General features: G+C 43.7%; 1 protein-coding gene across 1 annotated transcript; it reads right to left on the bottom strand.

Moving 5' to 3' along the window:
- Positions 1 to 2,405: 2,405 nt before the first annotated feature.
- LOC117488566 lies at positions 2,406 to 8,369 on the bottom strand. The gene is made up of 5 exons (XM_034137559.1): positions 7,906 to 8,369; positions 7,649 to 7,786; positions 7,446 to 7,564; positions 6,922 to 7,077; positions 2,406 to 2,588 (listed from the first exon to the last, which is right to left on the bottom strand). The coding sequence occupies exons 1-5, from the start codon at positions 8,198 to 8,200 to the stop codon at positions 2,406 to 2,408; spliced, it is 891 nt and encodes a 296-aa protein (XP_033993450.1). The 5' UTR covers positions 8,201 to 8,369.
- Positions 8,370 to 24,193: the final 15,824 nt, after the last annotated feature.

Raw genomic sequence — 24,193 nt, 5'->3', positions numbered from 1 at the left:
TGAGGCATACCAGGGCATTGAGGCATACCAGGGCATTGAGGCATCTCAGGGCATTGAGGCATCTCAGGGCATTGAGGCATCTCAGGGCATTGAGGCATCTGAGGGCATTGAGGCATCGGAGGGCTTTGAGGCATCTGAGGGTTTTGAGGCATCTGAGGCATCTCAGGGCATTGAGGCATCTGAGGGCATTGAGGCATCTGAGGGCTTTGAGGCATCTGAGGGTGTTGAGGCATCTGAGGGAATTGAGGCATCTGAGGGAATTGAGGCATCTGAGGGTTTTGAGGCATCTGAGGGAATTGAGGCATCTGAGGGAATTGAGGCATCTGAGGGTTTTGAGGCATCTGAGGGTTTTGAGGCATCTGAGCTACAGGGGAATGGGGGCAAGTCGTTTTGGAAGCAGGAGGTGAGGCAGGAGGTGCGGCAGGAGGTGCGGCAGGAGGTGCGGCAGGAGGTGCGGCAGGTTTGGAACACCAGAGAGAGACTGGAATTCCTTGCCAACGCATCGGGAGTACATAACTTCCACCCTTTGGGAGAAAAACATGCAATTAGAAACAGCAAGGAATCATACAAACCTGTCAATGTTACAATCCGACTGTACAAGGCAAAATATTAATCTCATGCTATATTTTCTAAATAGATCATCATGATGCAACATATTTGAATGTCGGTCCCCATCCAAAAAACATAGTTAATCAGTACATTTGAAAGCAAGCGAAAAACAACTCGCATTTGAAAAGCTGAAAACACATTTTCGCTTGAGATCAATGATGAAGATTAAACATTTAATTGTTTTGGCTCTCGTTACACCATTCATAACCATAACAATTCACAGCACTAGCCATCGTATTTTTAAACTCACTTCCTCACTCTTTAAATCAGTTTCACATTACCTCTTGAACCATGTTGCAGCCATCATAGGGAACAAACATGACAAGTGCATGAGAGTTCCTCTGCATGCTGTAGCCACAGGTAGACGGGACCTGGGACAGAGGCATTGGAGGTGCATTTCCTGTGGGGTAAAAAGGTTCAGTGTTTATATCATTGGTAGAGATAAATGAAGTCTACATTTAGAATATTATCGCTATTAATTTACCTTGTTCTACCGCAAATTGTGAAATTCCTGATCCCACCACTCTGAATTTCAACTGGCCCGAACCACACTGCAGTGAGGGCGACATGCTCATCCATGACGAGTCTTTGGGACTGGCGACTTGTGTAGGGCTTATCCAGCCTGAAGGCGAATATATAATATATAATATATATATATATATTTTTTTTCAATAGTTTGTACTTTAAAGAGAAGCAAAACAATTCAAGCAAAATAACAAACCCTTCAATACGGAATCAAAATATGTTTACCTGCAGAGTCTGCTTGATAAGCACCTTCATCATCCACATAAGCGTTTGAGGATGACTTCTTTGTCCCGTCTGTGACTTGAGAATCAAGTCCTGACCCTTTTTCAAAAGCTCTCCCGAAAACAATTGTCCCCTCTTGGAACCCATTTGTAGTATCGGCATCTTTTCTCCCTTCTCGTCGTTCTGTTTTCTTCAGACGATAACAATCTATAGTTTGCGCAAAATAACACGTCAGAATAACAACTGCAGCCAGGTAAACACCGGCGCCTTTTCTGTTGCGTATCATCATGTTGCACATGACTGCTGGTAATGTGGAGAGATGAGATAACTTTCTTTGCCGCAACTATTTGAGCATCAGCAGGTGCTGTGACAACCAATACAGCTGTGATAGGTGCTCATAGGATTCCCATTCTGTAAAATCAAACTCACTGCGGGTGGAGAGCACTTGGCAATGAAGCATGAGACAGGGCTTTTAATACTGGCACATATTACCACCAGGCAGCCAATCAACAAGGCAGGTGCAGCCTCAGCTAATGCTTGCACTTGTGTTCAATTAGCTTGCAACAGGTGGGCCTCGTTAAGACTTGTATAATGTCTACACAGTAAGCCCTGTATATTGATCATGTAGATCATGGGTGCCCAATACGTCGAACGCAAAGGTAGTGTGGGTAGATCGCATGGCATTGAAGAGCAAATGCGGCGCACCTTTATGCGCTTAAGAGGCGCTATTGGTGTAAGCGCTCCACAGTTTCTCCGCCGCTGTGAGGTTCCGGCGCTCGCAGTTCACTAGCACCGTTGGTTTCAAAGGCATGCTATTATTACAAATCCAATCCAATCCACTTTATTTGTATAGTACATAATAAAAACAGAGGGTTTACCAAAGTGCTTCACACCAAACATAACATTATAATAAAATATAATATTACAATAATAGATAAAAGGCACACATAAGAAAATATAAAAGGATAAAAGGCACAAATAAGAATTAATACACGGTACATAAAGGCTATGGACATACAATAAAAGCATAACAATCCATAAAACATAGCTCAGACTGACTCGAAAGCGAGGGAAAAGAGGTGGGTCTTTGGACGAGACTTAAAAGTTTGGAGGGTGGGCGACAATTTGACATGGGGGGGCAGGTCGTTCCAGAGCCTGGGGGCTACCGCTGAGAAGGCTCGATCTCCCCTGGTCTTTTTCTTGGTTTTAGGGACTACCAGCAGCAGCTGAAGCTAAATGAAGTCACAAGAATGATAGAGACATAATACAGTATTTATTTGGGCATGGCTAATATAATTGTTGATGGCCAAACATTTCATAGAAGTAACACAAATGCTCACATTTCAGGGTTTTTCTTTGACTTAAGAGGGAAAATATCCCTCAATATAAAATTGTTTTTACGATAAGCTTCTTAACAATTACTATCATGTTTACATAACAGTAGACTAGATACAACTCATATGATGTAATTAGGACACTTATAAAATAGAAAAACGTATTTACTATATTGCTCCAATACTTTAAATGTTAAAGGGTTGTGAGGATAAACAAGAACAGCAGTACATCCAAAGACAATGGAAAGAAAACGTGGAAATATACCAAGAATGTCTACACATCCTCAATTGCTAACCTATTATATTTAAAAGATGTTCTCACCTCGAGTATTTTTAATATAAGACATTCCCCATTGTTATTTTCCCCGACTTGACAGGAAAGGGGAAAAAACGAGCAATTCATTATTTCCCCAGAATCTTTATTCACGAAGCGCTATACAAGTTGTATTCAAAAGTATACAAACAACTTTGCACAAGCTTGAGAATGCAAAGTCCATTAAGTCCTTTCAGAGTTCAAATAAAAACATATCCCGATTCTTGGTTCTTCATCATTTTGTGTAATGTATCATACGGTTTGATTTCGATAACAAACCAATGAATGCAAGGGAAGAGTCTGGCTATTTTGATTTGTTAATCTACTTTGACCCACAATAATTAGATGTATAACAATGCTTTCTCTTATTTAGAAGACAAAATATGTATCTTCACATCAAGGAAAGTCAATCAGACGGTAACGGGATGGTGAACATGCATCAGTGTCCCAGCCTGACTTGGACCAGAGATGTCGTTTTATGGTTAGTTCCATAATTTGAAAGAAACAATACACAGGTGTTAAGGACACTCTGTAGGATAAAAGGTTTTGCTTCTATCATTGTTGACATTTCACTTGAATAATTAAGGATCTCACCTGTCAAGTCATTTTTAGTTGTATGAAGGCTACTTTTACAATATGACATCTACATGTGTAGTTTGAACACTTATGACCTAGTGTTAGACCACATATTTGGTAATGCTTACTCCAGTTTACAAAACCAAAAAGAGACAAATGCTGAAGGTTCATTGTTTTGATTTGCATAACTGCCCAAAGTTGTAAATGCTCCTTTTCAGAGTTGGTGTATGTAATGAGTGAAGCCAGCGTCCCTCACACAGCAGATGTTAATTATTTTAGGAAAGGATATGATGGAACTTTACCTTTGACTGAAATACATTTTCAAAATACAACCCTTTTATAGCTTGTTCACAAAAGGAAAGCTAGTGTGAACACAAAAGGTTCCAATTCAAAACCTACTAAGAAATGGTTGAGCAATGATGCCACCATGTGGACACAAAGCCACACTATGACAACACTTCAAATGCCAAACATGAATTGAATTTATAAATGTAGGAATTTAAAGTGTGCACTTTAAGTTAATCATTGGTCAGCACAACTTTTCTGTTTAAATTAAATGTCATTTTCTCAATATGGACTGTTTACTCATTCACAAATCAAATGAGACTTCTTGAAGAGCCTGGAATAAAGAGTCTCTTGGGTAGTTGAAGGTTAAAAAAAAAGCACAAACTGGAAAACGTCTCTGTTCAAAACTTTTATTAGAACTGTTTAAGTAAGGTAGCGTGGAGGAGGAAAAGGAGGCAGCAATGATATGGGCAAGTGAACATGGGGATGAAAAGGAGGATGGGGTGCCGGAGTAAGAGGGGGATCTGGTTTCACAGTGTTAGCTGGAGTGGTTGGATATTGGGGATGGGAGGGATCGTAGGGTAAAGATGATAGTAAGGCATAGATGGGGGAAGCTGCGATAAGGTTTTTTTAGCCTTAGTTGTAGTAGTTTTTGGCTTCGTAGCTGGATAAAGAGGATTAAAGGGAGGATACATCGGCATATATTGTGGAAACGGCATCTGAGCGTATTGAGGCATCTGAGGCAGGACAGGAATTTTAGTCGCCTTTGCAGTTGTAGGCCGTGTGGTCGTTGCTGTTGTTGTCTCCAGCATCTTAGGGTATTGACGCATCAGATGGTATTGAGGCATCTGAGCGTATTGAGGCATCTGAGCGTATTGAGGCATCTGAGCGTATTGAGGCATCTGAGCGTATTGAGGCATCTGAGCGTATTGACGCATCAGAGGGTTTTGACGCATCAGAGGGTACTGAGGCATCTGAGCGTATTGAGGCATCTGAGCGTATTGAGGCATCTGAGCGTATTGAGGCATCTGAGGGTTTTGAGGCATCAGAGGGTATTGACGCATCAGAGGGTTTTGAGGCATCAGAGGGTTTTGAGGCATCAGAGGGTTTTGGGGGTTTTGAGGCATCAGAGGGTTTGGGGGGTTTTGAGGCATCAGAGGGTTTGGGGGGTTTTGACGCATCTGGGGGATTTGAGGCATCTGGGGGTTTTGAGGCATCTGGGGGTTTTGAGGCATCTGGGGGTTTTGAGGCATCTGGGGGTTTTGAGGCATCTGGGGGTTTTGAGGCATCTGGGGGTTTTGAGGCATCTGGGGGTTTTGAGGCATCTGGGGGTTTTGAGGCATCTGGGGGTTTTGAGGCATCTGGGGGTTTTGAGGCATCTGGGGGTTTTGAGGCATCTGGGGGTTTTGAGGCATCAGAGCGTATTGAGGCATCAGAGGCAGTGCAGGAATTTTAGGAATTTGAGTCGCCTTTGCAGTTGGGGGCCGTGTGGTCGTTGCCTCAGGCATCTTAGGGTTTTGAGGCATCGGAGGGTATTGAGGCATCGGAGGGTTTTGAGGCATCGGAGGGTTTTGAGGCATCTCATGGTATTGAGGCATCAGAGGGGTTTGAGGCATCAGAGGGGTTTGAGGCATCAGAGGGGTTTGAGGCATCAGAGGGGTTTGAGGCATCAGAGGGGTTTGAGGCATCAGAGGGGTTTGAGGCATCAGAGGGGTTTGAGGCATCAGAGGGGTTTGAGGCATCAGAGGGGTTTGAGGCATCAGAGGGGTTTGAGGCATCAGAGGGGTTTGAGGCATCAGAGGGGTTTGAGGCATCAGAGGGGTTTGAGGCATCAGAGGGGTTTGAGGCATCAGAGGGGTTTGGGGGTTTTGAGGCATCTGGGGGTTTTGAGGCATCTGAGGGTTTTGAGGCATCTGAGGGGTTTTGAGGCATCTGAGGGTTTTGAGGCATCTGAGGGTTTTGAGGCATCTGGGGGTTTTGAGGCATTTGAGGGTTTTGAGGCATCAGAGCGTATTGAGGCATCAGAGGCAGTGCAGGAATTTTAGGAATTTGAGTCGCCTTTGCAGTTGTAGGCTGTGTGGTCGTTGCCTGAGGCATCTGGGGTTTTGAGGCATCTGGGGGTTTTGAGGCATCTGGGGGGTTTTGAGGCATCTGGGGGTTTTGAGGCATCTGGGGGTTTTGAGGCATCTGGGGGTTTTGAGGCATCTGGGGGTTTTGAGGCATCTGGGGGTTCTGAGGGTTTTGAGGCATCTGAGGGTTTTGAGGCATCTGAGGGTTTTGAGGCATCAGAGGGTTTTGAGGCATCAGAGGGTTTTGAGGCATCTGGGGGTTTTGAGGCATCTGGGGGTTTTGAGGCATCTGGGGGTTTTGAGCCATCTGGGGGGTTTTGAGCCATCTGGGGGTTTTGAGCCATCTGGGGGTTTTGAGCCATCTGGGGGTTTTGAGCCATCTGGGGGTTTTGAGCCATCTGGGGGTTTTGAGCCATCTGGGGGTTTTGAGGCATCAGAGTGTATTGAGGAATCAGAGGCAGTGCAGGAATTTTAGGAATTTGAGTCGCCTTTGCAGTTGTAGGCCGTGTGGTCGTTGCCTCAGGCATCTTAGGGTTTTGAGGCATCTGAGGGTTTTGAGGCATCTGGGGGTTTTGAGGGCATCTGGGGGTTTTGAGGCATCTGGGGGTTTTGAGGCATCTGGGGGGTTTTGAGGCATCTGGGGGTTTTGAGGCATCTGGGGGTTTTGAGGCATCTGGGGGTTTTGAGGCATCTGGGGGTTTTGAGGCATCTGGGGGTTTTGAGGCATCAGAGGGTTTTGAGGCATCAGAGGGTTTTGAGGGTTTTGAGGCATCTGAGGGTTTTGAGGGTTTTGAGGCATCTGAGGGTTTTGAGGCATCTGAGGGTTTTGAGGCATCTGAGGGTTTTGAGGCATCTGAGGGTTTTGAGGCATCTGAGGGTTTTGAGGCATCTGAGGGTTTTGAGGCATCTGGGGGTTTTGAGGCATCTGGGGGTTTTGAGGCATCTGAGGGTTTTGAGGCATCTGAGGGTTTTGAGGCATCTGAGCTACAGTGGAATTTAGGGAAGTCGTTTTGGAAGCAGGAGGTGACGCAGGAGGTGACGCAGGAGGTGAGGCAGGAGGTGAGGCAGGAGGTGAGGCAGGTTTGGAACACCAGAGAGAGACTGGAATTCCTTGCCAACGCATCGGGAGTACATAACTTCCACCCTTTGGGAGAAAAACACACAATTAGAAACAGCAAGGAATCACACAAACCTGTCAATGTTACAATCTGACTGCACAAGGCAAACGATTAATCTCATGCTATATTTTCTAAATAGATCATCATGATGAAACATATTTAAATGTCGGTCCCCATCCAAAAAACATATTTAATCAGTACATTTGAAAGCAAGCGAAAAACAACTCGCATTTGAAAAGCTGAAAACACATTTTCGCTTGAGATCAATATGACGCAGATTAAAAATTTCATTTTTTTAGCTCTCGTTACACCATTCATAACTATAACAATTCACAGCACTAGCCATCATATTTTTAAACTCACTTCCTCACTCTTTAAATCAGTTTCACATTACCTCTTGAACCATGTTGCAGCCATCATAGGGAACCAACATGACAAGTGCATATGAGTTCCTCTGCATGCTGTAGCCACAGGTAGACGGGACCTGGGACAGAGGCATTGGAGGTGCATTTCCTGTGGGGTAAAAAGGTTCAGTGTTTATATCATTGGTAGAGATTAATCAAGTCTACATTTGGGATATTATGGCTATTAATTTACCTTGTTCTACCGCAAATTGTGAAATTCCTGATCCCACCACTCTGAACTTCAACTGGCCCGAACCACACTGCAGTGAGGGCGACATGCTCATCCATGACGAGTCTTTGGGACTGGCGACTTGTGTTGGGCTCATCCAGCCTGAAGGCAAATATAATATATATATATTTTTTTCTTTCAATAGTTTGTACTTTAAAGAGAAGCAAAACAATTCACGCAAAATAACAAACCCTTCAATACGTAATCAAAAATATTTTTACCTGCAGAGTCTGCTTGATAAGCACCTTCATCCTCCACATAAGCGTTTGAGGATGACTTCTTGGTCCCGTCTGTGACTTGAGAATCAAGTCCTGACCCTTTTTCAAAAGCTCTCCCGAAAACAATTGTCCCCTCTTGGAAGCCATTTGTTGTTTCGGCATCTTTTCTCCCTTCTCGTCTTTCTCTTTTCTTCAGACGATAACAATCTATAGTTTGCGCAAAATAACACGTCAGAATAACAGCTGCAGCCAGGTAAACACCGGCGCCTTTTCTCTTGCGTGTCAGCCTGTTGCACATGACTGCTGGTAATGTGAAGAGATGAGATAACTTTCTTTGCCGCAACTATTTGAGCATCAGCAGGTGCTGTGACAACCAATACAGCTGTGATACTGTAGGTGCTCATAGGATTCCCATTCTTTAAAATCAAACTCACTGCGGGTGGAGAGCACTTGGCAATGAAGCATGAGACAGGGATTTTAATACTGGCACATATTACCACCAGGCAGCCAATCAACAAGGCAGGTGCAGCCTCAGCTAATGCTTGCACCTGTGTTCAATTAGCTTGCAACAGGTGGGCCTCGTTAAGACTTGTATAATGTCTACACAGTAAGCCCTGTATATTGATCATGTAGATCAGGGGTGCCCAATACGTCGATCGCAAAGGTAGTGTGGGTAGATCGCATGGCATTGAAGAGCAAATGCGGCGCACCTTTATGCGCTTAAGAGGCGCTATTGGTGTAAGCGCTCCACAGTTTCTCCGCCGCTGTGAGGTTCCGGCGCTCGCAGTTCACTAGCACCGTTGGTTTCAAAGGCATGCTATTATTACAAATCCAATCCAATCCACTTTATTTGTATAGCACATAATAAAAACAGAGGGTTTACCAAAGTGCTTCACACCAAACATAACATAATAAAATATAATATTACAATAATAGATAAAAGGCACACATAAGAAAATATAAAAGGATAAAAGGCACACATAAGAATTAATACACGGTACATAAAGGCTATGGACATACAATAAAAGCATAACAATCCATAAAACATAGCTCAGACTGACTCGAAAGCGAGGGAAAAGAGGTGGGTCTTTGGACGAGACTTAAAAGTTTGGAGGGTGGGCGACAATTTGACATGCGGGGGGCAGGTCGTTCCAGAGCCTGAGGGCTACCGCTGAGAAGGCTCGATCTCCCCTGTTCTTTTTCTTGGTTTTAGGGACTACCAGCAGCAGCTGAAGCTAAATGAAGTCACAAGAATGATAGAGACATAACAATACAGTATTTATTTGGGCATGGCTAATATAATTGTTGATGGCCAAACATTTCATAGAAGTAACACAAATGCTCACATTTCAGGGTTTTTCTTTGACTTAAGAGGGAAAATATCCCTCAATATAAAATTGTTTTTACGATAAGCTTCTTAACAATTACTATCATGTTTACATAACAGTAGACTAGATACAACTCATATGATGTAATTAGGACACTTATAAAATAGAAAAACGTATTTACTATATTGCTCCAATACTTTAAATGTTAAAGGGTTGTGAGGATAAACAAGAACAGCAGTACATCCAAAGACAATGGAAAAAAAACGTGGAAATATACCAAGAATGTCTACACATCCTCAATTGCTAACCTATTATATTTAAAAGATGTTCTCACCTCGAGTATTCTTAATATAAGACATTCCCCATTGTTATTTTCCCCGACTTGACAGGAAAGGGGAAAAAACGAGCAATTCATTTCCCCAGAATCTTTATTCACGAAGCGCTATACAAGTTGTATTCAAAAGTATACAAACAACTTTGCACAAGCTTGAGAATGCAAAGTCCATTAAGTCCTTTCAGAGTTCAAATAAAAACATATCCCGATTCTTCATCATTTTGTGTAATGTATCATACGGTTTGATTTCGATAACAAACCAATGAATGCAAGGGAAGAGTCTGGCTATTTTGATTTGTTAATCTACTTTGACCCACAATAATTAGATGTATAACAATGCTTTCTCTTATTTAGAAGACAAAATATGTATCTTCACATCAAGGAAAGTCAATCAGACGGTAACGGGATGGTGAACATGCATCAGTGTCCCAGCCTGACTTGGACCAGAGATGTCGTTTTATGGTTAGTTCCATAATTTGAAAGAAACAATACACAGGTGTTAAGGACACTGTAGGATAAAAGGTTTTGCTTCTATCATTGTTGACATTTCACTTGAATAATTAAGGATCTCACCTGTCAAGTCATTTTTAGTTGTATGAAGGCTACTTTTACAATATGACATCTACATGTGTAGTTTGAACACTTATGACCTAGTGTTAGACCACATATTTGGTAATGCTTACTCCAGTTTACAAAACCAAAAAGAGAAAAATGCTGAAGGTTCATTGTTTTGATTTGCATAACTGCCCAAAGTTGTAAATGCTCCTTTTCAGAGTTGGTGTATGTAATGAGTGAAGCCAGCGTCCCTCACACAGCAGATGTTAATTATTTTAGGAAAGGATATGATGGAACTTTACCTTTGACTGAAATACATTTTCAAAAATACAACCCTTTTATAGCTTGTTCACAAAAGGAAAGCTGGTGTGAACACAAAAGGTTCCAATTCAAAACCTACTAAGAAATGGTTGAGCAATGATGCCACCATGTGGACACAAAGCCACACTATGACAACACTTCAAATGCCAAACATTAATTGAATTTATAAATGTAGGAATTTAAGTGTGCACTTTAAGTTAATCATTTGTTAGCACAACTTTTCTGTTTAAATTAAATGTCATTTTCTCAATATGGACTGTTCACATCATTCACAAATCAAATGAGACTTCTTGAAGAGCCTGGAATAAAGAGTCTCTTGGGTAGTTGAAGGTTAAAAAAAAAGCACAAACTGGAAAACGTCTCTGTTCAAAACTTTTATTAGAACTGTTTAAGTAAGGTAGCGTGGAGGAGGAAAAGGAGGCAGCAATGATATGGGCAAGTGAACATGGGGATGAAAAGGAGGATGGGGTGCCGGAGTAAGAGGGGGATCTGGTTTCACAGTGTTAGCTGGAGTGGTTGGATATTGGGGATGGGAGGGATCGTAGGGTAAAGATGATAGTAAGGCATAGATGGGGGAAGCTGCGATAAGGTTTTTTTTAGCCTTTAGTTGTAGTAGTTTTTGGCTTCGTAGCTGGATAAAGAGGATTAAAGGGAGGATACATCGGCATATATTGTGGAAACGGCATCTGAGCGTATTGAGGCATCTGAGGCAGGACAGGAATTTTAGTCGCCTTTGCAGTTGTAGGCCGTGTGGTCGTTGCTGTTGTTGTCTCCAGCATCTTAGGGTATTGACGCATCAGATGGTATTGAGGCATCTGAGCGTATTGAGGCATCTGAGCGTATTGAGGCATCTGAGCGTATTGAGGCATCTGAGCGTATTGAGGCATCAGAGGGTATTGACGCATCAGAGGGTATTGACGCATCTGAGCGTATTGAGGCATCTGAGCGTATTGAGGCATCTGAGGGTATTGAGGCATCTGAGGGTATTGAGGCATCTGAGGGTTTTGAGGCATCAGAGGGTTTGGGGGTTTGAGGCATCAGAGGGTTTTGGGGGTTTTGAGGCATCAGAGGGTTTGGGGGTTTTTGAGGCATCAGAGGGTTTGGGGGGTTTTGAGGCATCTGGGGGTTTTGAGGCATCTGGGGGTTTTGAGGCATCTGGGGGTTTTGAGGCATCTGGGGGTTTTGAGGCATCTGGGGGTTTTGAGGCATCTGGGGGGTTTGAGGCATCTGGGGGTTTTGAGGCATCTGGGGGTTTTGAGGCATCTGGGGGTTTTGAGGCATCTGGGGGTTTTGAGGCATCTGGGGGTTTTGAGGCATCTGGGGGTTTTGAGGCTCTTTGCATCTGGGGGTTTTGAGGCATCTGGGGGTTTTTGAGGCATCTGGGGGTTTTGAGGCATCTGGGGGTTTGAGGCATCTGGGGGTTTTGAGGCATCTGGGGGTTTTGAGGCATCAGAGCGTATTGAGGCATCAGAGCGTATTGAGGCATCAGAGGCAGTGCAGGAATTTTAGGAATTTGAGTCGCCTTTGCAGTTGGGGGCCGTGTGGTCGTTGCCTCAGGCATCTTAGGGTTTTGAGGCATCGGAGGGTATTGAGGCATCGGAAGGTTTTGAGGCATCTCATGGTATTGAGGCATCTCATGGTATTGAGGCATCTGAGGGTTTTCAGGCATCTGAGGGTTTTCAGGCATCTGAGGGTTTTCAGGCATCTGAGGGTTTTCAGGCATCAGAGGGTTTTGCAGGCATCAGAGGGGTTTGAGGCATCAGAGGGGTTTGAGGCATCAGAGGGGTTTGAGGCATCAGAGGGGTTTGAGGCATCAGAGGGGTTTGAGGCATCAGAGGGGTTTGAGGCATCAGAGGGGTTTGAGGCATCAGAGGGGTTGAGGCATCAGAGGGGTTTGAGGCATCAGAGGGGTTTGAGGCATCAGAGGGGGTTGAGGCATCAGAGGGGTTTGAGGCATCAGAGGGGTTTGAGGCATCAGAGGGGTTTGAGGCATCAGAGGGGTTTGAGGCATCAGAGGGGTTTGAGGCATCAGAGGGTTTTGAGGCATCTGAGGGTTTTGAGGCATCTGAGGGTTTTGAGGCATCTGAGGGTTTTGAGGCATCTGGGGGTTTTGAGGCATCTGGGGGTTTGAGGGCATCTGGGGGTTTTGAGGCATCTGAGGGTTTTGAGGCATCTGGGGGTTTTGAGGCATTTGAGGGTTTTGAGGCATCAGAGCGTATTGAGGGTTTTGAGGCATCTGAGGGTTTTGAGGCATCTGAGGGTTTTGAGGCATCTGAGGGTTTTGAGGCATCTGAGGGTTTTGAGGCATCTGAGGGTTTTGAGGCATCTGGGGGTTTTGAGGCATCTGGGGGTTCTGAGGGTTTTGAGGCATCTGAGGGTTTTGAGGCATCTGGGGGTTTTGAGGCATCAGAGGGTTCTGAGGGTTCAGAGGCATCTGAGGGTTCTGAGGGTTTTGAGGCATCTGAGGGTTTTGAGGCATCTGGGGGTTTTGAGGCATCTGGGGGTTTTGAGGCATCTGGGGGTTTTGAGGCATCTGGGGGTTTTGAGGCATCTGGGGGTTTGAGGGCATCTGGGGGTTTTGAGGCATCTGGGGGTTTTGAGGGCATCTGGGGGTTTTGAGGCATCTGGGGGTTTTGAGGCATCTGGGGGTTTTGAGGCATCTGGGGGTTTTGAGGCATTTGAGGGTTTTGAGGCATCAGAGCGTATTGAGGCATCAGAGGCAGTGCAGGAATTTTAGGAATTTGAGTCGCCTTTGCAGTTGTAGGCTGTGTGGTCGTTGCCTCAGGCATCTTAGGGTTTTGAGGCATCTGAGGGTTTTGAGGCATCTGAGGATTTTGAGGCATCTGAGGGTTTTGAGGCATCAGGGGGGTTTTGAGGCATCTGGGGGTTTTGAGGCATCTGGGGGTTTTGAGGCATCTGGGGGTTTTGAGGCATCTGGGGGTTTTGAGGCATCTGAGGGTTTTGAGGCATCTGAGGGTTTTGAGGCATCTGAGGGTTTTGAGGCATCTGGGGGTTTTGAGGCATCTGGGGGTTTTGAGGCATCTGGGGGTTTTGAGGCATCTGGGGGTTTTGAGGCATCTGGGGGTTTAGAGGCATCTGGGGGTTTAGAGGCATCTGGGGGTTTAGAGGCATCTGGGGGTTTTGAGGCATCTGGGGGTTTTGAGGCATCTGGGGGTTTTGAGGCATCTGGGGGTTTTGAGGCATCTTGGGGGTTTTGAGGCATCTGGGGGTTTTGAGGCATCTGGGGGTTTTGAGGCATCTGGGGGTTTTGAGGCATCAGAGGGTTTTGAGGCATCAGAGGGTTTTGAGGCATCTGAGGGTTTTGAGGCATCTGAGCTACAGTGGAATTTAGGGAAGTCGTTTTGGAAGCAGGAGGTGAGGCAGGAGGTGAGGCAGGAGGTGACGCAGGAGGTGACGCAGGAGGTGAGGCAGGTTTGGAACACCAGAGAGAGACTGGAATTCCTTGCCAACGCATCGGGAGTACATAACTTCCACCCTTTGGGAGAAAAACACACTATTAGAAACAGCAAGGAATCACACAAACCTGTCAATGTTACAATCTGACTGCACAAGGCAAACGATTAATCTCATGCTATATTTTCTAAATAGATCATCATGATGAAACATATTTAAATGTCGGTCCCCATCCAAAAAACATATTTAATCAGTACATTTGAAAGCAAGCGAAAAACAACTCGCATTTGAAAAGCTGAAAACACATTTTCGCTTGAGATCAATATGACGCAGATTAAAAATTTCATTTTTTAGCTCTCGTTACACCATTCATAACTATAACAATTCACAGCACTAGCCATCATATTTTTAAACTCACTTCCTCACTCTTTAAATCAGTTTCACATTACCTCTTGAACCATGTTGCAGCCATCATAGGGAACCAACATGACAAGTGCATATGAGTTCCTCTGCATGCTGTAGCCACAGGTAGACGGGACCTGGGACAGAGGCATTGGAGGTGCATTTCCTGTGGGGTAAAAAGGTTCAGTGTTTATATCATTGGTAGAGATTAATCAAGTCTACATTGGGATATTATGGCTATTAATTTACCTTGTTCTACCGCAAATTGTGAAATTCCTGATCCCACCACTCTGAACTTCAACTGGCCCGAACCACACTGCAGTGAGGGCGACATGCTCATCCATGACGAGTCTTTGGGACAGGCGACTTGTGTTGGGCTCATCCAGCCTGAAGGCAAATATAATATATATATATTTTTTTCTTTCAATAGTTTGTACTTTAAAGAGAAGCAAAACAATTCAAGCAAAATAACAAACCCTTCAATACGTAATCAAAAATATTTTTACCTGCAGAGTCTGCTTGATAATCACCTTCATCCTCCACATAAGCGTTTGAGGATGACTTCTTGGTCCCGTCTGTGACTTGAGAATCAAGTCCTGACCCTTTTTCAAAAGCTCTCCCGAAAACAATTGTCCCCTCTTGGAAGCCATTTGTTGTTTCGGCATCTTTTCTCCCTTCTCGTCTTTCTCTTTTCTTCAGACGATAACAATCTATAGTTTGCGCAAAATAACACGTCAGAATAACAGCTGCAGCCAGGTAAACACCGGCGCCTTTTCTCTTGCGTGTCATCCTGTTGCACATGACTGCTGGTAATGTGAAGAGATGAGATAACTTTCTTTGCCGCAACTATTTGAGCATCAGCAGGTGCTGTGACAACCAATACAGCTGTGATACTGTAGGTGCTCATAGGATTCCCATTCTTTAAAATCAAACTCACTGCGGGTGGAGAGCACTTGGCAATGAAGCATGAGACAGGGATTTTAATACTGGCACATATTACCACCAGGCAGCAATCAACAAGGCAGGTGCAGCCTCAGCTAATGCTTGCACCTGTGTTCAATTAGCTTGCAACAGGTGGGCCTCGTTAAGACTTGTATAATGTCTACACAGTAAGCCCTGTATATTGATCATGTAGATCAGGGGTGCCCAATACGTCGATCGCAAAGGTAGTGTGGGTAGATCGCATGGCATGAAGAGCAAATGCGGCGCACCTTTATGCGCTTAAGAGGCGCTATTGGTGTAAGCGCTCCACAGTTTCTCCGCCGCTGTGAGGTTCCGGCGCTCGCAGTTCACTAGCACCGTTGGTTTCAAAGGCATGCTATTATTACAAATCCAATCCAATCCACTTTATTTGTATAGCACATAATAAAAACAGAGGGTTTACCAAAGTGCTTCACACCAAACATAACATAATAAAATATAATATTACAATAATAGATAAAAGGCACACATAAGAAATATAAAAGGATAAAAGGCACACATAAGAATTAATACACGGTACATAAAGGCTATGGACATACAATAAAAGCATAACAATCCATAAAACATAGCTCAGACTGACTCGAAAGCGAGGGAAAAGAGGTGGGTCTTTGGACGAGACTTAAAAGTTTGGAGGGTGGGCGACAATTTGACATGCGGGGGCAGGTCGTTCCAGAGCCTGAGGGCTACCGCTGAGAAGGCTCGATCTCCCTGTTCTTTTTCTTGGTTTAGGGACTACCAGCAGCAGCTGAAGCTAAATGAAGTCACAAGAATGATAGAGACATAACAATACAGTATTTATTTGGGCATGGCTAATATAATTGTTGATGGCCAAACATTTCATAGAAGTAACACAAATGCTCACATTTCAGGGTTTTTCTTTGACTTAAGAGGGAAAATATCCCTCAATATAAAATTGTTTTTTACGATAAGCTTCTTAACAATTACTATCATGTTTACATAACAGTAGACTAGATACAACTCATATGATGTAATTAGGACACTTATAAAATAGAAAAACGTATTTACTATATTGCTCCAATACTTTAAATGTTAAAGGGTTGTGAGGATAAACAAGAACAGCAGTACATCCAAAGACAATGGAAAAAAAACGTGGAAATATACCAAGAATGTCTACACATCCTCAATTGCTAACCTATTATATTTAAAAGATGTTCTCACCTCGAGTATTCTTAATATAAGACATTCCCCATTGTTATTTTCCCCGACTTGACAGGAAAGGGGAAAAAACGAGCAATTCATTATTTCCCCAGAATCTTTATTCACGAAGCGCTATACAAGTTGTATTCAAAAGTATACAAACAACTTTGCACAAGCTTGAGAATGCAAAGTCCATTAAGTCCTTTCAGAGTTCAAATAAAAACATATCCCGATTATTCATCATTTTGTGTAATGTATCATACGGTTTGATTTCGATAACAAACCAATGAATGCAAGGGAAGAGTCTGGCTATTTTGATTTGTTAATCTACTTTGACCCACAATAATTAGATGTATAACAATGCTTTCTCTTATTTAGAAGACAAAATATGTATCTTCACATCAAGGAAAGTCAATCAGACGGTAACGGGATGGTGAACATGCATCAGTGTCCCAGCCTGACTTGGACCAGAGATGTCGTTTTATGGTTAGTTCCATAATTTGAAAGAAACAATACACAGGTGTTAAGGACACTCTGTAGGATAAAAGGTTTTGCTTCTATCATTGTTGACATTTCACTTGAATAATTAAGGATCTCACCTGTCAAGTCATTTTTAGTTGTATGAAGGCTACTTTACAATATGACATCTACATGTGTAGTTTGAACACTTATGACCTAGTGTTAGACCACATATTTGGTAATGCTTACTCCAGTTTACAAAACCAAAAAGAGAAAAATGCTGAAGGTTCATTGTTTTGATTTGCATAACTGCCCAAAGTTGTAAATGCTCCTTTTCAGAGTTGGTGTATGTAATGAGTGAAGCCAGCGTCCCTCACACAGCAGATGTTAATTATTTTAGGAAAGGATATGATGGAACTTTACCTTTGACTGAAATACATTTTCAAAATACAACCCTTTTATAGCTTGTTCACAAAAGGAAAGCTAGTGTGAACACAAAAGGTTCCAATTCAAAACCTACTAAGAAATGGTTGAGCAATGATGCCACCATGTGGACACAAAGCCACACTATGACAACACTTCAAATGCCAAACATTAATTGAATTTATAAATGTAGGAATTTAAAGTGTGCACTTTAAGTTAATCATTGTTAGCACAACTTTTCTGTTTAAATTAAATGTCATTTTCTCAATATGGACTGTTCACTCATTCACAAATCAAATGAGACTTCTTGAAGAGCCTGGAATAAAGAGTCTCTTGGGTAGTTGAAGGTTAAAAAAAAAGCACAAACTGGAAAAACGTCTCTGTTCAAAACTTTTATTAGAACTGTTTAAGTAAGGTAGCGTGGAGGAGGAAAAGGAGGCAGCAATGATATGGGCAAGTGAACATGGGGATGGAAAAGGAGGATGGGGTGCCGGAGTAAGAGGGGGATCTGGTTCACAGTGTTAGCTGGAGTGGTTGGATATTGGGGATGGGAGGGATCGTAGGGTAAAGATGATAGTAAGGCATAGATGGGGGGAAGCGCGATAAGGTTTTTTTAGCCTTTAGTTGTAGTAGTTTTTGGCTTCGTAGCTGGATAAAGAGGATTAAAGGGAGGATACATCGGCATATATTGTGGGAAACGGCATCTGAGCGTATTGAGGCATCTGAGGCAGGACAGGAATTTTAGTCGCCTTTGCAGTTGTAGGCCGTGTGTCGTTGCTGTGTTGTCTCCAGCATCTTAGGGTATTGACGCATCAGATGGTATTGAGGCATCTGAGCGTATTGAGGCATCTGAGCTATTGAGGCATCTGAGCGTATTGAGGCATCTGAGCGTATTGAGGCATCTGAGCGTATTGAGGCATCAGAGGGTATTGACGCATCAGAGGGTATTGAGGCATCTGAGCGTATTGAGGCATCTGAGCGTATTGAGGCATCTGAGCGTATTGAGGCATCTGAGGGTATTGAGGCATCTGAGGGTATTGAGGCATCAGAGGGTTTTGAGGCATCAGAGGGTATTGAGGCATCAGAGGGTTTTGAGGCATCAGAGGGTTTTGGGGGTTTTGAGGCATCAGAGGGTTTGGGGGGTTTTGGGGGTTTTGAGGCATCAGAGGGTTTGGGGGGTTTTGAGGCATCAGAGGGTTTGGGGGGTTTTGAGGCATCAGAGGGTTTGGGGGGTTTTGACGCATCTGGGGGATTTGAGGCATCTGGGGGTTTTGAGGCATCTGGGGGTTTTGAGGCATCTGGGGGTTTTGAGGCATCTGGCTTCTGGGGGTTTTTCGAGGCATCTGGGGGGTTTTGAGGCTCTGGGGGTTTTGAGGCATCTGGGGGTTTTGAGGCATCTGGGGTTTGAGGCATCTGGGGATTTGAGGCATCAGAGCGTATTGAGGCATCAGAGAGGCAGTGCAGGAATTTTAGGAATTTGAGTCGCCTTTGTCAGTTGGGGGACGTGTGTGTGTGGTCGTTGCCTCAGGCATCTTAGGGTTTTGAGGCATCGGAGGGTATTGAGGCATCTCATGGTATTGAGGCATCTCATGGTATTGAGGCATCTGAGGGTTTTCAGGCATCTGAGGGGTTTCAGGCATCAGAGGGGTTTGAGGCATCAGAGGGGTTTGAGGCATCAGAGGGGTTTGAGGCATCAGAGGGGTTTGAGGCATCAGAGGGGTTTGAGCATCAGAGGGGTTTGAGGCATCAGAGGGGTTGAGGCATCAGGAGGGGTTTGAGGCATCAGAGGGGTTTTGAGGCATCAGAGGGGTTTGAGGCATCAGAGGGGTTTGAGGCATCAGAGGGGTTGAGGCATCAGAGGGGTTTGAGGCATCAGAGGGGTTTGAGGCATCAGAGGGTTTGAGGCAATCTTGGGGGTTTTGAGGCATCTGAGGGTTTGAGGCAATCATGGGGGTTTTGAGGCATCTGGGGGTTTGAGGCATCTGGGGGTTTGAGGCATCCTGGGGGGTTTTGAGGCATTTGAGCGTATTGAGGCATCAGAGGGGTTCTGAGGGTTTTGAGGCATCTGAGGGTTTTGAGGCATCTGAGGGTTTTGAGGCATCTGAGGGTTTTGAGGCATCTGAGGGTTTTGAGGCATCTGAGGGTTTTGAGGCATCTGAGGGTTTTGAGGCATCTGGGGGTTTGAGGCATCAGGGTTTGAGGGTTTTGAGGCATCTGAGGGTTTTGAGGCATCTGGGGGTTTTGAGGCATCTGGGGGTTTTGAGGCATCTGGGGGTTTTGAGGCATCTGGGGGTTTTGAGGCATCTGGGGGTTTTGAGGCATCTGGGGGTTTTGAGGCATCTGGGGGTTTTGAGGCATCTGGGGGTTTTGAGGCATCTGGGGGTTTTGAGGCATCTGGGGGTTTTGAGGCATCTGGGGGTTTGAGGCATCTGGGGGTTTTGAGGCATCTGGGGGTTTTGAGGCATCTGGGGGTTTTGAGGCATTTGAGGGTTTTGAGGCATCAGAGCGTATTGAGGCATCAGAGGCAGTGCAGGAATTTTAGGAATTTGAGTCGCCTTTGCAGTTGTAGGCTGTGTGGTCGTTGCCTCAGGCATCTTAGGGTTTTGAGCCATCTGGGGGTTTTGAGCCATCTGGGGGTTTTGAGCCATCTGGGGGTTTTGAGCCATCTGGGGGTTTTGAGGCATCTGGGGGTTTTGAGGCATCTGGGGGTTTTGAGGCATCTGGGGGTTTTGAGGCATCTGGGGGTTTGAGGCATCAGAGGGGTTTGAGGCATCAGAGGCAGTGAGGTTTTAGGAATTTGAGGCTTGCAGTTGAGGGTGTGGTTTGAGGCATCTTAGGGTTTTGAGGCATCTGAGGGTTTTGAGGCATCTGGGGTTTTGAGGCATCTGGGTTTTGAGGCATCTGGGGGTTTGAGGCATCTGGGGGTTTTGAGGCATCTGGGGGTTTTGAGGCATCTGGGGGTTTGAGGCATCTGGGGGTTTGAGGCATCAGAGGGTTTTGAGGCATCAGAGGGTTTTGAGGGTTTTGAGGCATCTGAGGGTTTTGAGGCATCTGAGGGTTTTGAGGCATCTGAGGGTTTTGAGGCATCTGAGGGTTTTGAGGCATCTGAGGGTTTTGAGGCATCTGAGGGTTTTGAGGCATCTGAGGGTTTTGAGGCATCTGGGGGTTTTGAGGCATCTGAGGGTTTTGAGGCATCTGAGGGTTTTGAGGCATCTGAGCTACAGTGGAATTTAGGGAAGTCGTTTTGGAAGCAGGAGGTGACGCAGGAGGTGAGGCAGGAGGTGAGGCAGGAGGTGAGGCAGGAGGTGAGGCAGGTTTGGAACACCAGAGAGAGACTGGAATTCCTTGCCAACGCATCGGGAGTACATAACTTCCACCCTTTGGGAGAAAAACACACAATTAGAAACAGCAAGGAATCACACAAACCTGTCAATGTTACAATCTGACTGCACAAGGCAAACGATTAATCTCATGCTATATTTTCTAAATAGATCATCATGATGAAACATATTTAAATGTCGGTCCCCATCCAAAAAACATATTTAATCAGTACATTTGAAAGCAAGCGAAAAACAACTCGCATTTGAAAAGCTGAAAACACATTTTCGCTTGAGATCAATATGACGCAGATTAAAAATTTCATTTTTTTAGCTCTCGTTACACCATTCATAACTATAACAATTCACAGCACTAGCCATCATATTTTTAAACTCACTTCCTCACTCTTTAAATCAGTTTCACATTACCTCTTGAACCATGTTGCAGCCATCATAGGGAACCAACATGACAAGTGCATATGAGTTCCTCTGCATGCTGTAGCCACAGGTAGACGGGACCTGGGACAGAGGCATTGGAGGTGCATTTCCTGTGGGGTAAAAAGGTTCAGTGTTTATATCATTGGTAGAGATTAATCAAGTCTACATTTGGGATATTATGGCTATTAATTTACCTTGTTCTACCGCAAATTGTGAAATTCCTGATCCCACCACTCTGAACTTCAACTGGCCCGAACCACACTGCAGTGAGGGCGACATGCTCATCCATGACGAGTCTTTGGGACTGGCGACTTGTGTTGGGCTCATCCAGCCTGAAGGCAAATATAATATATATATTTTTTTTTCTTTCAATAGTTTGTACTTTAAAGAGAAGCAAAACAATTCAAGCAAAATAACAAACCCTTCAATACGTAATCAAAAATATTTTTACCTGCAGAGTCTGCTTGATAAGCACCTTCATCCTCCACATAAGCGTTTGAGGATGACTTCTTGGTCCCGTCTGTGACTTGAGAATCAAGTCCTGACCCTTTTTCAAAAGCTCTCCCGAAAACAATTGTCCCCTCTTGGAAGCCATTTGTTGTTTCGGCATCTTTTCTCCCTTCTCGTCTTTCTCTTTTCTTCAGACGATAACAATCTATAGTTTGCGCAAAATAACACGTCAGAATAACAGCTGCAGCCAGGTAAACACCGGCGCCTTTTTCTCTTGCGTGTCATCCTGTTGCACATGACTGCTGGTAATGTGAAGAGATGAGATAACTTTCTTTGCCGCAACTATTTGAGCATCAGCAGGTGCTGTGACAACCAATACAGCTGTGATACTGTAGGTGCTCATAGGATTCCCATTCTTTAAAATCAAACTCACTGCGGGTGGAGAGCACTTGGCAATGAAGCATGAGACAGGGATTTTAATACTGGCACATATTACCACCAGGCAGCCAATCAACAAGGCAGGTGCAGCCTCAGCTAATGCTTGCACCTGTGTTCAATTAGCTTTGCAACAGGTGGGCCTCGTTAAGACTTGTATAATGTCTACACAGTAAGCCCTGTATATTGATCATGTAGATCAGGGGGTGCCCAATACGTCGATCGCAAAGGTAGTGTGGGTAGATCGCATGGCATTGAAGAGCAAATGCGGCGCACCTTTATGCGCTTAAGAGGCGCTATTGGTGTAAGCGCTCCACAGTTTCTCCGCCGCTGTGAGGTTCCGGCGCTCGCAGTTCACTAGCACCGTTGGTTTCAAAGGCATGCTATTATTACAAATCCAATCCAATCCACTTTATTTGTATAGCACATAATAAAAACAGAGGGTTTACCAAAGTGCTTCACACCAAACATAACATAATAAAATATAATATTACAATAATAGATAAAAGGCACACATAAGAAAATATAAAAGGATAAAAGGCACACATAAGAATTAATACACGGTACATAAAGGCTATGGACATACAATAAAAGCATAACAATCCATAAAACATAGCTCAGACTGACTCGAAAGCGAGGGAAAAGAGGTGGTCTTTGGACGAGACTTAAAAGTTTGGAGGGTGGGCGACAATTTGACATGGGGGGGCAGGTCGTTCCAGAGCCTGGGGCTACCGCTGAGAAGGCTCGATCTCCCCTGGTCTTTTTCTTGGTTTTAGGGACTACCAGCAGCAGCTGAAGCTAAATGAAGTCACAAGAATGATAGAGACATAATACAGTATTTATTTGGGCATGGCTAATATAATTGTTGATGGCCAAACATTTCATAGAAGTAACACAAATGCTCACATTTCAGGGTTTTTCTTTGACTTAAGAGGGAAAATATCCCTCAATATAAAATTGTTTTTACGATAAGCTTCTTAACAATTACTATCATGTTTACATAACAGTAGACTAGATACAACTCATATGATGTAATTAGGACACTTATAAAATAGAAAAACGTATTTACTATATTGCTCCAATACTTTAAATGTTAAAGGGTTGTGAGGATAAACAAGAACAGCAGTACATCCAAAGACAATGGAAAAAAAACGTGGAAATATACCAAGAATGTCTACACATCCTCAATTGCTAACCTATTATATTTAAAAGATGTTCTCACCTCGAGTATTCTTAATATAAGACATTCCCCATTGTTATTTTCCCCGACTTGACAGGAAAGGGGAAAAAACGAGCAATTCATTATTTCCCCAGAATCTTTATTCACGAAGCGCTATACAAGTTGTATTCAAAAGTATACAAACAACTTTGCACAAGCTTGAGAATGCAAAGTCCATTAAGTCCTTTCAGAGTTCAAATAAAAACATATCCCGATTATTCATCATTTTGTGTAATGTATCATACGGTTTGATTTCGATAACAAACCAATGAATGCAAGGGAAGAGTCTGGCTATTTTGATTTGTTAATCTACTTTGACCCACAATAATTAGATGTATAACAATGCTTTCTCTTATTTAGAAGACAAAATATGTATCTTCACATCAAGGAAAGTCAATCAGACGGTAACGGGATGGTGAACATGCATCAGTGTCCCAGCCTGACTTGGACCAGAGATGTCGTTTTATGGTTAGTTCCATAATTTGAAAGAAACAATACACAGGTGTTAAGGGACACTCTGTAGGATAAAAGGTTTTGCTTCTATCATTGTTGACATTTCACTTGAATAATTAAGGATCTCACCTGTCAAGTCATTTTTAGTTGTATGAAGGCTACTTTTACAATATGACATCTACATGTGTAGTTTGAACACTTATGACCTAGTGTTAGACCACATATTTGGTAATGCTTACTCCAGTTTACAAAACCAAAAAGAGAAAAATGCTGAAGGTTCATTGTTTTGATTTGCATAACTGCCCAAAGTTGTAAATGCTCCTTTTCAGAGTTGGTGTATGTAATGAGTGAAGCCAGCGTCCCTCACACAGCAGATGTTAATTATTTTAGGAAAGGATATGATGGAACTTTACCTTTGACTGAAATACATTTTCAAAAATACAACCCTTTTATAGCTTGTTCACAAAAGGAAAGCTAGTGTGAACACAAAAGGTTCCAATTCAAAACCTACTAAGAAATGGTTTTTGAGCAATGATGCCACCATGTGGACACAAAGCCACACTATGACAACACTTCAAATGCCAAACATTAATTGAATTTATAA

Source organism: Trematomus bernacchii, unplaced genomic scaffold (assembly GCF_902827165.1).
Source record: "Trematomus bernacchii unplaced genomic scaffold, fTreBer1.1, whole genome shotgun sequence".
In the NCBI taxonomy this organism is placed as follows: Eukaryota; Metazoa; Chordata; class Actinopteri; order Perciformes; family Nototheniidae; genus Trematomus; species Trematomus bernacchii.
This window is presented reverse-complemented; position numbering and strand designations above follow the sequence as displayed.